This window comes from Diorhabda carinulata, chromosome 5 (genome assembly GCF_026250575.1).
Source record: "Diorhabda carinulata isolate Delta chromosome 5, icDioCari1.1, whole genome shotgun sequence".
Lineage (NCBI taxonomy): Eukaryota > Metazoa > Arthropoda > Insecta > Coleoptera > Chrysomelidae > Diorhabda > Diorhabda carinulata.
The window spans coordinates 23,899,645-23,915,158 of NC_079464.1; the positions used below are offsets into that span (position 1 = coordinate 23,899,645).

General features: G+C 33.3%; 1 protein-coding gene across 1 annotated transcript in view; it reads left to right on the plus strand.

Annotated features, from left to right (window-relative positions):
* Positions 1-15,514, plus strand: part of LOC130893667 (succinate dehydrogenase [ubiquinone] flavoprotein subunit, mitochondrial-like) — a 113,059-nt gene that overhangs the window by 6,778 nt on the left and 90,767 nt on the right. Inside the window, exons 2-4 of the mRNA XM_057799940.1 lie at positions 788-965; positions 5,089-5,317; positions 9,674-9,847. Of these exons, the coding sequence (XP_057655923.1) occupies positions 788-965; positions 5,089-5,317; positions 9,674-9,847 (581 nt within the window). The remainder of the gene's footprint in view (positions 1-787; positions 966-5,088; positions 5,318-9,673; positions 9,848-15,514) is intronic.

Below are 15,514 nucleotides of genomic sequence, written 5' to 3' on the forward strand. Positions count from 1 at the left end.
TTACCGTTATACGAATGATTCTGTTTGGCGTTCCAACCAACTTAGGTAGCGTTTGTGAGCCGTTTCAAAGACTGTCTTTTCGATACTTGGTTGATAGCAAGGACTATAACAAGAACCGTGCATAGCCGGAGATTGCGCAGAAAATATCTATAAATGCTTCAGATAACCGTATTTAGAACGGTCCCGACTAGCAGGTTGGAACAAACCTACAGTTGTTGGCCTACCAAACCCACCCAACACATTTCCCGACCGACCAAATTTCTCATAACAGGAAGCGTTGGCTGATGTCTCTTTATGTTTTACACAACACTAACTCGGTACTCCATTTTCGTACGATCTAAAATAATTCTCCTAAAACCTTTTTCCAATTATAACATCACATAATGAAATTTTGTGCTCTACTAAAAGGACATAAAGCTATTACTATACAACGTAGTAGATATCGAAAATAACCCACGATTTTTGGAGCGAAATTATTTTTTTGTGATCACTTTAGTATCATTATAGCATATTAGAGATGCCAGATACTTTAGTTTTCTTGAAGAAATATTTATTTTCTATTGATTTATAAATGTATATAATAATTGTTCTGGTATGATACTTTCTATTTAGTTTTCTCGTGAATTTTTTATCCAATTTCTATTTTGGGCTGACTGAACAATCCAAAATTTTTTAACTTTTCATTTTATCTGTTGTCAATTCAGCAATTAATTACAATTTTTCCGGTTTCAATCGGATTAGATAATAAATTAAGATCGTGTTTTTGAATTCGATTTTTTTTTTACAGGCAAAATATCCAATAATAAATCATCAGTACGATTGCGTTGTCGTAGGAGCAGGTGGAGCAGGATTAAGAGCAGCTTATGGTTTGGTTCAACATGGTTTTAAAACTGCTTGTATTACCAAGTTGTTTCCAACAAGGTCTCACACTGTTGCAGCACAAGGAGGAGTGAATGCCGCCTTAAGTATGTTTATTTTTAATACTGATAAATTGAGGAATTTGCAAACCGTTTCAGTAATAATTGATTACTTATCTTTTAACATTCTCTCACCACAGATAGTTGATTTATAAATATGGGAAAGTGTTCGTTTGATTCCCTTACTTGTGCTCTGTGTTGATTTGGGGTCTCGTATACACTAGGACCAAAGGATCTATTGTGTCCCCCTTTCTTGCTGCGATACTGGAGATCCCAGTGTTTACAGCTAATCCCACTCCTTTTAAGAAGTCTAGATTGTGAGATGATTTCAATTGTCTCAGCGACACAACCTGCACGCCGCATTATCTGCTAGGTCTAGCGTCTTCAGGTGTTTGTTGAGGCGGCAGTACCTTGATAGAACTTCTGTTAATATTAGTAGAATCTGCCTCTATTTAGCAACATCATGTTTTCATCTTAATGGTCACATCAACAAGTGAAATTGCTGCTACTGGAGTGCAACCAATCCAAAACACAAACCAAAAGTGACCGTAAGGGCTGCGTAGTCAGTGCGAGGAATTATAGGCATTTATTTTTTTGAAGATGAAAGGGGACTCACAGTAACAGCGAACTCAGCGCGTTATGCGCAGATATTGGACGACTTCTTTGTACCTGAACTGCAAAACTTTAATGGGTATAACCAAAAAAACATGGTTTCAACAGGATGGAGTAGCTTCACGCTCGTACAATGGATCTTTGCGTCGTGTTCGTGAACTTGATGGCAAATTGATCTCCAGGAGAGGTGGTATAAGTTGGCCTCTACGCAGTTCTGGTTTAAACCTTATTTCCTGGAGGGTTATGGTCATGATGTACTCATTCAGGCAGTGCAACTCCAATTCCGGTGGTATTGTGCCACGTGGCAAAATTTGTGTACTGCTTCTCGAATCTTCCACAGCAATATATGCTATTTTCATCGTATGTTTTAGTATTTTTATAGTATTCTGTATCGTATATTTATAGTATCTCTAGCTGACCCGACAAACGTTGTTCTGCCATATAAATTATATCGACGAAATATTTTTCTAGTTCCATAAAAAATAGAAAACGTTGTATAGACAATGGAAGTATGCTTTATTTAGGTTAATAAAGTATTCTATATTAAAGTAACTAATATATTTCAAATTAAAATTCTTTATAGCTGTCTAGACATTAAAAATAATTATTCATATATTTACTATCAATTGGGAGAGAATATGCCACACATAGTTGTCCAATAACGACTTTGAAATGAGCCAAATATTCTACATCAGGCTCATACTGGAATGCTAGTCGAAGAAATAAATCTGATGTTATTGCTCGAGGAATTTGTTGACGTCGTTGGTCAACGTCTGTTTACTATGAATCTTCGCGTTTCTCTTCGTTCTAATTGTCTCTGTTAATTTCGTTCATCTCGTGCCTTTTGTGATTGTGATTGACATAACTGCGCCGTGCTCACACGCACATCTGCATTGTTTTGTTCGCCTGATGTTCGTGCTCTTATATGCTTGAGATTTGATAGTTCGACAACTCAAATTGGCCCCTTTAAGTCTTGCTGGCTTTGCTAAATGTACATATAACCTGTAAGTAAATCAAGTTTAAGCACTTATTTGTGAGAAATAGTTACTCAATATTTTATTCGTTTGCTCACTATTTGACTTACCTTTCACAATAATAGAATACATATATTGATTAAACACGTATACGTTTCTGTTTTGACTTAAAACTATTTGCAAAAAATGTTGAGTACAATATGTACAGGTACGACAATGGCTGTTGTTAGCGAGAGCTTACAACACGTGTTTATTTACATGAAAGTAAGAAAGTAAGAAAAAATTACTGTATTTTCAGTTATTAACAAATAATGATTGCACTGAAACATAATGATAAATTGACGATGAGAGTAAAATTAACACGAGAGTAGCAAATAAAAATCAAAATGATGATGATAAAACAGTCGCTGCTACGATCGGTACAAGAAGAAAATTGAAATTATAAATAAGAATTTATCGTACTAAAATAATAATATTCGATTGCCATCTTGCAATCCTCTCGTGTATCTGTGGATAAAATAAAAAAAATCGCGATGGAAAAATAGGTGTTGATCCTAGAAGGGTGAAAAATTGAGAGTAATAATAATAATAAGTAATATAAAGTCAGTAATATAAAGTTTATAATTTTATCTGATAAATAAAAAAAAATTTAGAGATGGACTACCCTCAACATTAAGGGGAACGATTCTCAGACCTACCCGATATGCACACAAAATTTCATGAGAATCGATCAAGCCGGTTCGGAGGAGTTCAATTGCAAACACGTTTTTTCATAGGCTACCCCATGGTTACTTCTGAGGGGGCTAAAGGTCATTTCACACATATCCGTGCTATGAAGTGACGTGACGTACCGTGAAATGGAGTTTGCACAATTCACATCAATATTTTCTGTGTTTACCTCTTTTTATAATATGAACGACGAACTTCTCATCGAATTGGTTCGTGACCGACCAGTTCTTCACAATATGTGACCAAATTGTCACGTTGCCGTTCATGTTTGAATACCCTTTAATTTATTAAGAATTTCGGCTGCAGATTTCTTTTCCCAAATGAAGACCACGGTATGGCACGTCAAGGCACGGAGTGAAATTTAACTTATCGCTACACATCCGGTTTTAAATTGATCGAATAATATTATGAAATTTCAATCTACATTGCATTTATTATGAATTTTCGCAGAGCAGTTTTCATTTACTCCTCCTGCAGCATTCAATACTAATAAAAGAAAAATTATTTTTTCCTTAGTTACTATAGATTTTCTAACCGATTATAAGTCCGCCTTTACGGCGGCTGCAACCATTGAATGAACACAATCAATTATTCAGCCTTTGTCCTATAAAATAACATTGTTCAAACAGAGCCTGTCCACTACAGATCCTTCTCCGCTATTGTGCATATAAATTGTGGTTTAGTATCGGTGATTTTATAATCGTTAATAGAGAGACGGATCTCTTCATAGCTTTGGCGATTAAAATGTATTAGAGGACGATAGAACTCTCAGTAAATCAAATTTGAATTATTGGTTACCAGCTGTTCCGACATTCTGCTAATACTATTGAATGGAGCAATAATGCTCATAGTCTACCTTTATTACTGAAATTTTTAATCTTTTTCTTCAAATCAGGGTTGGATTTCCTCTTAATTAATTAGGGATTGATATATTCATGGATTACTTACTCTCTGACATAGTGAACACATTAATTTGTAACGTTATTCTTGTTCTTTCAAGTGAATTAAATAATATAAATTCGTTGAAAACGTAATTTACAAAAAGAATACGTTGTTCGTATTATTACAGAATTTTATAAAGATGTTATATAGAAAACTAAAGGAATTAATTGGGTTTCTGGAACTTTACAAAACGAGCTTAAAGGGAATTGGAACAAGTACTGCGACTAGTGTTCTGAAAATTTTCTTGCATGGGTTTTCCTAAATGCTTGTTTCAGCTTAAATAATTTCAGTTTTCTGAAACTTCGTTACTTTAAACGGAATGCTATGGTTATTATTAAATTTTTTGGATCTATGCGAAATTTCAAGATAACTTTATTTGAGGCATCGTATGCCTAAAGTCCACCATTTTTTAATTATTTCACATTTTCGAAATTTTTTGGACACATGGAGCCCTCCACTAAAAAAATATATATTTCTAAGTTTAAGTGAGTCAGGTCTAATATTTTTGGGATTTGGATAAATAACACTTTCAGCTTTAAAAATCTGTGAAAACTTTGACGAAAATTTATATAGGGTGTTTATAAAATGGTGCAGAATTTCGCTATCTAAAAACTTCGAAAACCTAATTTTTTCAAATGGGAATCCCCATTTTTCTCTTTACCATTGGATTCTACGCTGGTATACACATTCGTTTGCTACCGTTGCAGAAAAATTAACCGAACTGAACTATAAATTATTATTATTTAACAATCTCTCTTCCGTTAAACTGCCCTAGTTGTGATGTTAGGTTCATATTATCCCATTTGATATATGTATGTTTAATTATTCCTTAATGCATAAATACTTCATGCTTCTAGCTTCCCCGTATAAAAAATTGATATTTTTTTCCATGATACTAATAATCAAGTGTTTAGGTCATTTTGAGGACGACTGCTGGAAATGGCACATGTATGACACTGTAAAGGGATCTGATTGGCTCGGCGACCAGAATGCTATCCATTTTATGACAAAAGATGCTCCTAGAGCTGTTTTAGAACTAGAAAATATAGGAATGCCATTCTCAAGAAATAAAGACGGTCGAATATATCAGAGAGCTTTTGGTGGACAAACTTTGAAACGAGGAGAAGGAGGTCAAGCACATCGGTAAGCTAAAATTGTTCTGCATACACTTTTTTTGATTAAATAGTCAAATTTATTATAATTTACGTTATGTTTAAGTATTATTTTTTAATTTATATATATATATATATATATATATATATATATATATATATATATATATATATATATATATAAATCTTCTAAACGGCTGGACCGATTTTGATGAAATTTTTTGTGTGTATTTAAGGGGGCTCGAGAATGATTTAGATTCACAATTCGATCAACTAGATAATGTTTTATCAATTATTTTTAAATTGTTGTTATTGTTAGAATGTTTTCCATAGAAGTCCGGCAGACTGCGCTGCAGACGTGTCAGATATTCAAAAGTATATGTTTCAGTTGCGCCTGGTAGATGGTGCTGACATAAGATTCTAAGTTAGCATAAATGTAGTTTAAACTATGGAGACTATACACTTTATATGTATGGTGTATAGTGTCTAAACATTCATACTGCTATGCTACTCTATACGATACATATCTGAAGATTCATAAAGGACAGTTCGGCTGAACAAATTTGTCACTTTTTGATACATTCATTACTTTCTTCTTACGGATATTACTTGAAACTATTTATTTTGAAATTTATTCGAAGTATATATTTTACATAATTCTCCATAAAACTTTCCTAACTTACATAACTTTCTAAGCTACAATTTTTTTTGTAATTTATAGATTTCAGAAATACAATTTCAAAATTATCTCCCATTTTGAATTATACTTTACTGGAATTGGGAATATAGAAAATCAAGAAATGAAATTATAATTACAATATTTGTTTAGCCCTGTAAACTTCCACTTTTAGAAGTTACCTACATTGGGTGTTGCCTTATTTTTCATAGTATTTTATTTCTACAAAAAAATACCACGTCTTCGCGGAAGAGCGAGAAATATTGGTCGACGTTTTCATAATGCGCAAATGGTCCATAACCCACCGACTGAACTATCACAGGCATCCTCGATTTAAATTCTTCTACAAACGGAGTACGGAGTTACTACCAATGTTATACAATGGAACATAACAATTACTAACGTTACTAACTAGTATTGAATATGCCCTAACAATTGTTCAAATATAGTGTGTCAATTAAGGTCTCAACGTAAGCCCCTCAAGAACCAACCTAGGTTGAACTAGCCCTTGAATCAGATATTAAATATTTCGGGGTGAGATTCGATCAGAGACTGACATGGAGACAACATCTTCAAGCAGCAAGCCATAAGGCACGAAGTGCTTCATACAACTGCTACATAATGATCAGAGGAACATTGGAACCAATAATGATGAACTGGATCTATATATCCATTGTGCGACCTATCTCATAAGCTATGCGTCTTTAATATGGTGGCCAAGTACAAAAAGCCTACCTTGCGATAACAAGCGCGACATGGTTATGTCCTAGGGCAACACTAAAAGTCATTTTAAATTTGCCCACTACGTAAACCTTCATAGAAAGTGAAGCAATAAAGTGAGCAATATAGGTGAACAAGAAACAAAACATGATGCTCGGCGACGTGACTGGGCATCCCAATGTTCTAAACAAATGTAAAGTGCCTATAGACATGATCATGGGTTAAGCTTTGTCAAAAGCTATGAAATTATAATAATAAGTCGACAGAAATGGACAATTACGGAGATTGCGTTCCCACGAGGCTTATTATTATTCAAACCGGTGGCTCGAAATCGGAAAGAACAGAGCTCGTTTCCCAATGAGCTAAAAACTTTTCGTTTTCCCAGTCGGAAACATACGCGGCTCAATGCGCGCAACCTAACTACTGCAATACAAGGATATTCATCTTTATTAGATAGCTAAGCGGCCCTACAGGTGCTTGAATTTATATAAAATTGAGTCACAGCTAGTATGGGAGGAATTTTGAAAATCAATGGGAACAAACAATGTTGGGTGTCTGGCCACACCAGAGTACACGGCAATGAACAAGCCGATCATCTGGAGAAAGAAAAGGGACAATTTTTTTCCATCGCATCATAAACTTTCATAGGTTTTTTAAGAAGCCATCAAGTCATAAACAGGTAAGAAAATGAGAAGAAATCAGAAACATGGAATAATACCCAAAACAATCGAAGCGATTTCTTTCTTACTTCATCTCAAAAGGCCATTTAATTGAATATGCTCACTGCCCGCTGAACTATCATCTGAAGAGCATCGGAATAACTCTCGAAAGCTCTTGTCATTTCTGTTAGGAGCCAAAGGAAACCGCCGAACCCATTCTTTGTGAGTGCGAGGCAATACATGAATTACGGTATTTACGTTCAAGCTTTTTAAAGCCAGCAAAATCATTGCTACCTGTTCCGTGAACAGTCCGGGTTACACAATAGATCAATAGGTCAAAGTGTTAGCGAGATAGATTCACGACCTCACACCCTAGTTTATGCAACCTAATAAAATCAAGGAGAGATTAGATTACCAAGCAGAAACTTCTACACATGGGACTATTCATTTGAAATTAATTACGTGAATCGCTAACTAGTCCCCGTTGAGTCACTACCAATGATATTCAATGGAACATAACAGTTATTGCAGGCATTTAAGCCCAAAATGATGTCAAACCTCCGAATTCTTCAATGCAGCTCCGATTTTCCTGAAAATTTAGAATTAAGCTTATCTTACCCTCCATATCAAGATCTACATGGTCACAAATTGTTTTTAAGGGATGAAAACCACCCTTTATCGAAAAATACAAATATTATAGTTTTTCCTTCTTTTTTTCAATTCAAATGTTTTTCGTTCATGCAGAATAAATATCTTAACATATTGTATAATAGAAAATTCATATATTTTGAAGTATCAACCCTTGAAAATCTCCAAAAACTACCCTTCTGACGAAAATAATATTGAAAAAAATCTTTTAACGATTTAAAACATTGCAATTTTATTTTTTCTGTGATAAATTCACAGCATTTCGATAAAATTTAATTGGTTATTTATTTTTATTATTTAAACTACTCCTTTGCAGAGAATGAAATAAAAATAAATCTAATGACTGCCAACGTTTAGATTTTGCATTCATTTTGGTATTGAGTTTCTTATTTCTACTTGAAGTAATTTTTAATTGTCTATTCCCTGTTAATCCTGAAGAACCATCTTTTTGATTAAAAATAAAAAGAAATTAATGACTGTTAATGTTTGCATTTTTTTTCTTTTGGTACTCAAGGGTCATTTTCATGCTACAAAAAAAAATAAAAAAAAAACAAAATAATAGTCATAAAAAATGCTTCAATTCGACTGTTTATTTGTTTTTGTATCTCTTATAGTTAAGGAGAAAAAATGAGCAAAAAAATTTTTTTTAAAATCTAAAATAAGGTATTATTTAATGCTCATATTTTTTCAAAATAATGCATTTCTAATCAGCCAAACTTTCAGATGTCGTAAATCGATAAAAAAGTGCTCATCAATATTTAATATACACGAAAAGAAATATTTGAGCCTAATTATTGATGAAAACATGGAAAAGCCATCGTGAATACCTTACGGAAGGTTAAATTCATTGTGTTTTATATTCAATTGTAAGAATTATAGCTAATGGCTTCACACAAGCAGGAAATATAATAAGGTTTAAAAACACTTTTAATTGAAAAATATATCTACTCTCTAGATGAATATTTTTAATGTGTGGAAATTATTTATCTCTTGATATTGTTCTACATATTGTATGTTAGTATATGGTTTTTTTATGTCTATCCACCCTTGTTCGTACTACTTTTTATATGACTATACATTTTCTAAAATGTCCCTGGGAAAATAAATTATAATTCTTTCCTAAACTTTCCAGTTTAATCAGCTCTTTGCCGGTGTTAACTATACCCACGGGTCTGGGCCAAGTTTAGTACGTGGTGTTATGGTGTGTTGTTATTTCGTTTTCATTCATCTGCATTAACTTTCTTACTATGCAGTGTTTCTGTAGTGTCACGAAAATATGATTGTTCAAATCTATGAGTTATAGTGCTTCACATGACTTTGAAAACAATGTACGTTTGCTTCATTTCCAAAATCTTGTCCTACTTTGCCCGGTCTTCAGTTAGTATTACTAGTTCATAATAAGATTTGTTTCCTTTAGAAAATCTGGAGTGAGTATTAGAAGTGTAAAGTTCTATTCGTGGGGTATTGATAAACTCTATGTCACACGTTCTTAATTTATTTATCTTCACTTACCTACTCCGCTTTTAGAATTAGTTATATATTTTACAATGAAAAAAAGTGCAAAATCACTTGCCAATTGAAATCAAATCGATATCATCTTTTCCCGCATTCTGCAACAATTTGAGGGTGTCTGTTGAGCTATTTGGTGTTTGGGTAGAATATATTGTTCAATATAATTTTTTAGGACATGTGCTGCTGCTGACGCGACTGGTCACTATATGCTGCATGCCTTATACGGAGAAGCTGTCAGACACAAGTGCAAATTTTTTATAGAATACTTTGTACTTGACCTTTTGGTTACAGAGGATAAGTGCTGTGGTGTATTAGCTTGGAATCTAGAAGATGGTACTTTACACAGGTATGATAGTACTAATTTATTTACAAACTGAATCATTTACATAAGGTGAGGTATTTAATAAATGTGAAATTTTTAAAATATAGGAGTATGCGCACATAAGTTGCAATACATGATCGCTTATTTAATTAGAATCACTGGCACTGCTATACTGTACGATGATGGTCTCAGAGGTATCTGGTCCAACAAAGAAAACACAAAAATTTTGGAAAACAAAATATTCATTGTTCAACGCAATCTTCTTTTAGTTCCATACACTTTTCCCAGCGATGTTCAAAATACCTTTTTTATAATAACAATCGTCAGGTGCCCCAAAATAGCCATCAACTGCCGACATCACCTCTTCTTTGTCCACGCGAGCCATTTTTCGAGTTTTATAACAGAAAATAATCCGAGGAAGCTGAATTTGGCGAATAGGGTGCATGAGTTGGCAATTCAAACTTTAATCTAATAATTTTGGCCACTGTTATAACAATGTGTGAGCTGATAAAACAAGCCAAATATGGCCGTTTTTACTTGATTTCTCCGATCAAACGTTGCATAATACTTGCCGATTTTCTTTTTTAAGATAGTCAAAGGAAATTATCCCACGCGCATCCTAAAAAACCGATGCCATGACCTTGCCTGCCGATGGAACGATCTTTACCTTCTTTAGAGCCGGTTCTCTTTTTTTAGTCGCTTGTTTTGATTGTTCTTTTGTTTCGGGCGTGGAGTGATGGACTGACGATTCATCCATGGTTAACAAAATAGCTCGGCTTTTTTTTCTTCTTCATCTTCACGGCGCTATTTTCTTGCGCACAGCTTTCTTATGTCCAAATTTTCAGTTAATATGCGATGTACTGCACTTTTTGAAATGCCTTCTCACGCACTTTCAGTCAACGATCACCCAGTACCGCTTTGTGGTTTCTGGAGTCGTCACGTCATTTGGTTGACCACTGCGATGCTAGTCTTTACAGGTCGTACGGATCGTCAGCTATCCAATATTTTACTGATGATAACGACGGAACAGTCTCACCCAGAGTATAATCTAGTTCAGCTCTCATATTGGTTGGGCTAACGCCTTTCTAATAAAAGTATTGTCAGGTCAGGTACTTCTGGGACCATTCTCGTAACATGGAGAGAGATGCTTAGATTTCAATGATTATAACCCCTAATTTAGACAATACTACTAAATATGAATTTTGAAAATTTTAGAAGAGAAATTTTTATATTTTGGTGAATTGTTGAATACTATGAAATCTCCAATATAACATTTCGTTTTGGTTAGACTCATCATGTATCCATAAAGATGGGATTGTGTCAAAAAAATACCAAAGCATACTCTTTTTAGTATATACTCCAAGCTTTTGAATAACTGATTGTTCATCATCGGGGACTGAATGTGAAATAGAAAGATGAAAAATGTGTATCTGAAAAATAATTTAAATAAAATCACTTTCCTCGAATAAACGAGAATTGTGGCTTGGAATTTTGTGATAAAATATTAATTTTACATAATTAAAAAAACTTTCCAAATGACATTGGAAATAAATATCGATTTTGTTATATTTTTGAGCAATTACTTTTTATTTTCATATAATTTGTTTTTCAAAGTCTAGCAGATATTCATAGATCACATTAAGTTTATTTAAATCAGTTTCTTCGTTAATCTATGCTTTCATGACCAATATAGGCATTTTTAGTAGTTTGTATAATATTGTTAATACATCGGCAGATTTATAATCCATAGAATGACGTTAATAAAATACATGTTCAGTAAATGCTAATCTGTCTGAGTGTAATTTGCTGATTTCTTGATTTTTTTTGTGGGGACACCTCAAACATGAAGTCTACATGAACAATCCGAGGGACATTAATCAGTTAAAGTAAAATACCCACCAGGAAATGGCAGCAATCACCCCAGATTTATTGACAAGAATTTTCACAAATCTGCGTTTGCATTTAGAGGCCGTCTTCGAGAGGACCTTAATTAAGATGATGTTATTTCTAAAAAATAAACATCCTCTTAATCACCTAATAACCATCATATTTTTTATTGCAACAATACCTTATATACCTTATTTCACTAGCCTTTGCCACTTATCGATAATTTAAAACAACAAATTTAGCAATAGATTGTTTTTTCATAGTAGTATGAAGACATGTCATTTCTAATTCGCTTTTTCTATCAATAAAATTGACTATACAAAAAAAGAAGTTCGTTGCTATACTTTTATTGGGGAAGATAGGGACATTTTTAGGCGAATATAGCTTATTTTCTAGAATAGCCCCAGTATAGTCGCAGAAATCGCAGAAAACCTGCAACACCGACGAGTTGCTTAGTGAGGTTTTGGAATGAAAATATCGAGAAGTTTCTTCCGAAGTTATTCGTAGGCCGTAGCTAGTAATCGAAGCGATAGAGAGATTTCATCTTGGGTCAGTAGTGATTCAAGAGATGAAAGGTTATTTTTGGCAAGAGTATTGCTTGAAGTTTTTGCCGCATTCCGCATTTCGTGCGCCACATTTTCCTATCTATCCACTCGTTTTCCTGGATAGCTCTTTCATATGATGTTCAATTCTTTTCTCCTAGGTTTCTTAGAGTCTTCCTCATCTTCTCCTATACTGTGGTTGATACATCCAGGCTTTCTTCAGCCACCTGCTATGCTTTATCCTCATCACACGTCCGTATTAGAGCAGTTGCTTAGTCTGTAGTCTCTCTGAAGTCGTGTATACTCGACCTGTTCTACGTCGTATATCTTTATTTCGATAATGCTTTGTTCTGGATATCCTGCTCGATATTCTTAAGTTGTCTATTTCCACAGTCTCCATATTTTTCTCCCGTTTATCTGTTAGTTGCCAGCAATCATATCCATACGTTAAAATAGGTTCTACTATTACTTTGTATATTGTTACTTTTGTGTTTATCTTCACTTATCTTCTATCTTAATTTCCATTCTCGCAATTTTAGTTCTACATTTACTCAGAGCTTCCTGAATGTATATTTCAAATATTGCTGGTGATAAACTGCAATCTTGTCTCAAACCTTTAGAATGCGAAAATGGTTTTGATAGGGTATTTCCCAATTTGACTACACCTTTTGACTTTCTGTATATGTTCTGAATAGCTCGAACATAAACATTGCTGTGGTCAGATTTTGTCAATAATCAAAAAGAGTTTCCAATGTGGGTTGTGGGCCCTTTGGAGATCAACAAATACGAGGTAAGTGACTGAATTTCTGGCATAAGGTTTCTCTAGTTATTTGATGTAAAACAAATGTATTATTAATACATCAATGCCCTGCACGAAATCCATTCTGTTCTATTTCAATAATAATTTTTTCAATTCTATTTTTTAAAACTTTGCCATACAACCTTCCCATTGCGCTAGTTACACTAATGCTACGATAATTGCCACACTTCTTCTTATCTCCTTTCTTGTTTATTGATGTAATTCATGCCATATTCCAGTCTTCTGGGATTTCGTGCCCATTCAACTGGCACTTATTGAATAATTTTTCGGTCCATACTTCACTATCTCAATGTCAATATTTCCGAGTCCTGATGCCTTTCCATTCTTTGATAGTTGTAACACTTTCCGACTTTCGTTACTGTTAGCGCTTTTAGCTCTTTGTTATCAATTTGGATATCATTATACCGTAATTCAATATGTGTTCTATTTACCGTCAGCAGTTATGTCTATTAGATTGAAATTATTCTGTTGTTTCAATTCCTTTCCCATGTTTCTTATTGTTTTCCACGCAATTGCCACCTTCGTTCCTTCAATAAATCTATCAATCTCTCCACCTTTCTCTTTTCATGTTTCATTTCTACTTTTTATGACTTTTTTTTTCGCTTCTCTGTTCCAGTACATATACAATTTTCTGTCTTCTGCTTCATATGAACTAAAGTTGATTCATGAGTATACGCTGTGATTTTTTTTAAATTGAACACAAATTATACAATACATAGTCTGTCATTTTTAGAGAAATTCTAGTAACAACATAAGCATCACTTTTGATGCTGTTTTTTCAAAAATGAGAATATTTTTTATTGTCTAAAATACATGACAACATGTAAATATGTGCCTTTCATAACAAACACATAATTTTTCTTCAGTATTTAGTTTTTCACCTCTCCTAAAAAGTTTGGTCTCATGGAGTCATGATCTTTGAAAAATACCTGATTCATATATCGATAATAGATTCCAGATATCCTTTTAGTTTGCTGGGACTGCCTCAAACACATAATATGCGATTGAACAGCTTTTGTGAGTTTACGATGACTTATTTTGATCTTACTGTGACTGATATTTGCTGTGCTTTTACCATATCTTTTTCGTGAAGTTTTTTCACTCTACCCGCTCTATAGCTTTTATTCGGATCTCGTAAGCTTGGTCACAATTAATGGAATCGTCACTATAGGTTTTCTTTTTCTTTTGTATCATTTTCTTTATTATCTTTGTATACCACTCCAGATTTTTTATATTCTGTGTCTCTTGGTATCCTAGAGATCCTTCAGCCTCTTCCTACATGTATTTCTTTATCTGTCTGTACAAATGTTCTGCGCTCGCTACGTACCTCAACAGTTTTACACTGAACCCAAACGCTTAATCAGTTTATGCCCGTTAACATCTTAAAAACTATTCTTCAAATTCACTTCAAATTTTGAAACCACATTTTTAACTAGTAATATATTTTATTCATATTTTTTTATTGAATATGATACATTTGATATCATAAAATAATTGTATTAATAATCTTTTTACAAATTTATGATTTTTGACGATGTTTGGCAATGCTTCAAGTCGAAATCAAAACGAAATCGTTGTGATGTTTTGATGGCATTCCTAAAAAATATATTATTATTAAAATTGGAAAATACTATAAATAAGCAGCTCAAACAATTTGTTTTACTTGAATTCACATGACCAATTTGATATCTGTGAGTTCTGTGCAACCTCTATTTTGACAGAAAGGATAACATCATATATCTCGAAATTTAGATACATTGTATATCTCGGAACGTACTCAAAAAAAATTTAGAGCGCGTTAAATGCTTATTGAACAAATTTGAAATGACTCTAAATTTTGTTCTTGCCCTCATCAGTTTGTGATGAAAAATGTAATTGGTCATTGCAAGTATAAATATATTCTGCTCTACTGAAACGCGAATGCCTCATGAAATCCATTCATTGTTGGTTTGAACACAAAACGAGAATAAGTTTATGGACTTTTAAAAGAGCTTCGAAAGTTAGTTTCTTGTAGCACACAACTTCCTTTAAAGAAAAGTGTAAGAAGCTATCTATATTTAAAAGGTTTCGGTCGAAGTAACTTGTATTATATTCTTATAATGATTTTTTAACAAATAAAAACTGAAATGACTTTGAAGAAAATGAGTTTTGAACTGTTTAATTTGTACTGTTAATTATGTTACGGATTAAAATTTAGTGAAAATTTGGTACAGGGCTCAATTTAGAAAATGCAAACAAAATAAACAAGAAAAAGGAATTTTCATGTTAAACATTCATTGTTTACAGAAGAACATGTAATATTAAGTTCTACGTAACTTTTATAATAACATCACAAATAGATGATATTTCATACTTAGGTAAAATACATATCAAACATGACAGGAACGAAATTGGCGATCCACTAGTTAAAGAGGCGAAGTGAATACATATACTACCAAATAG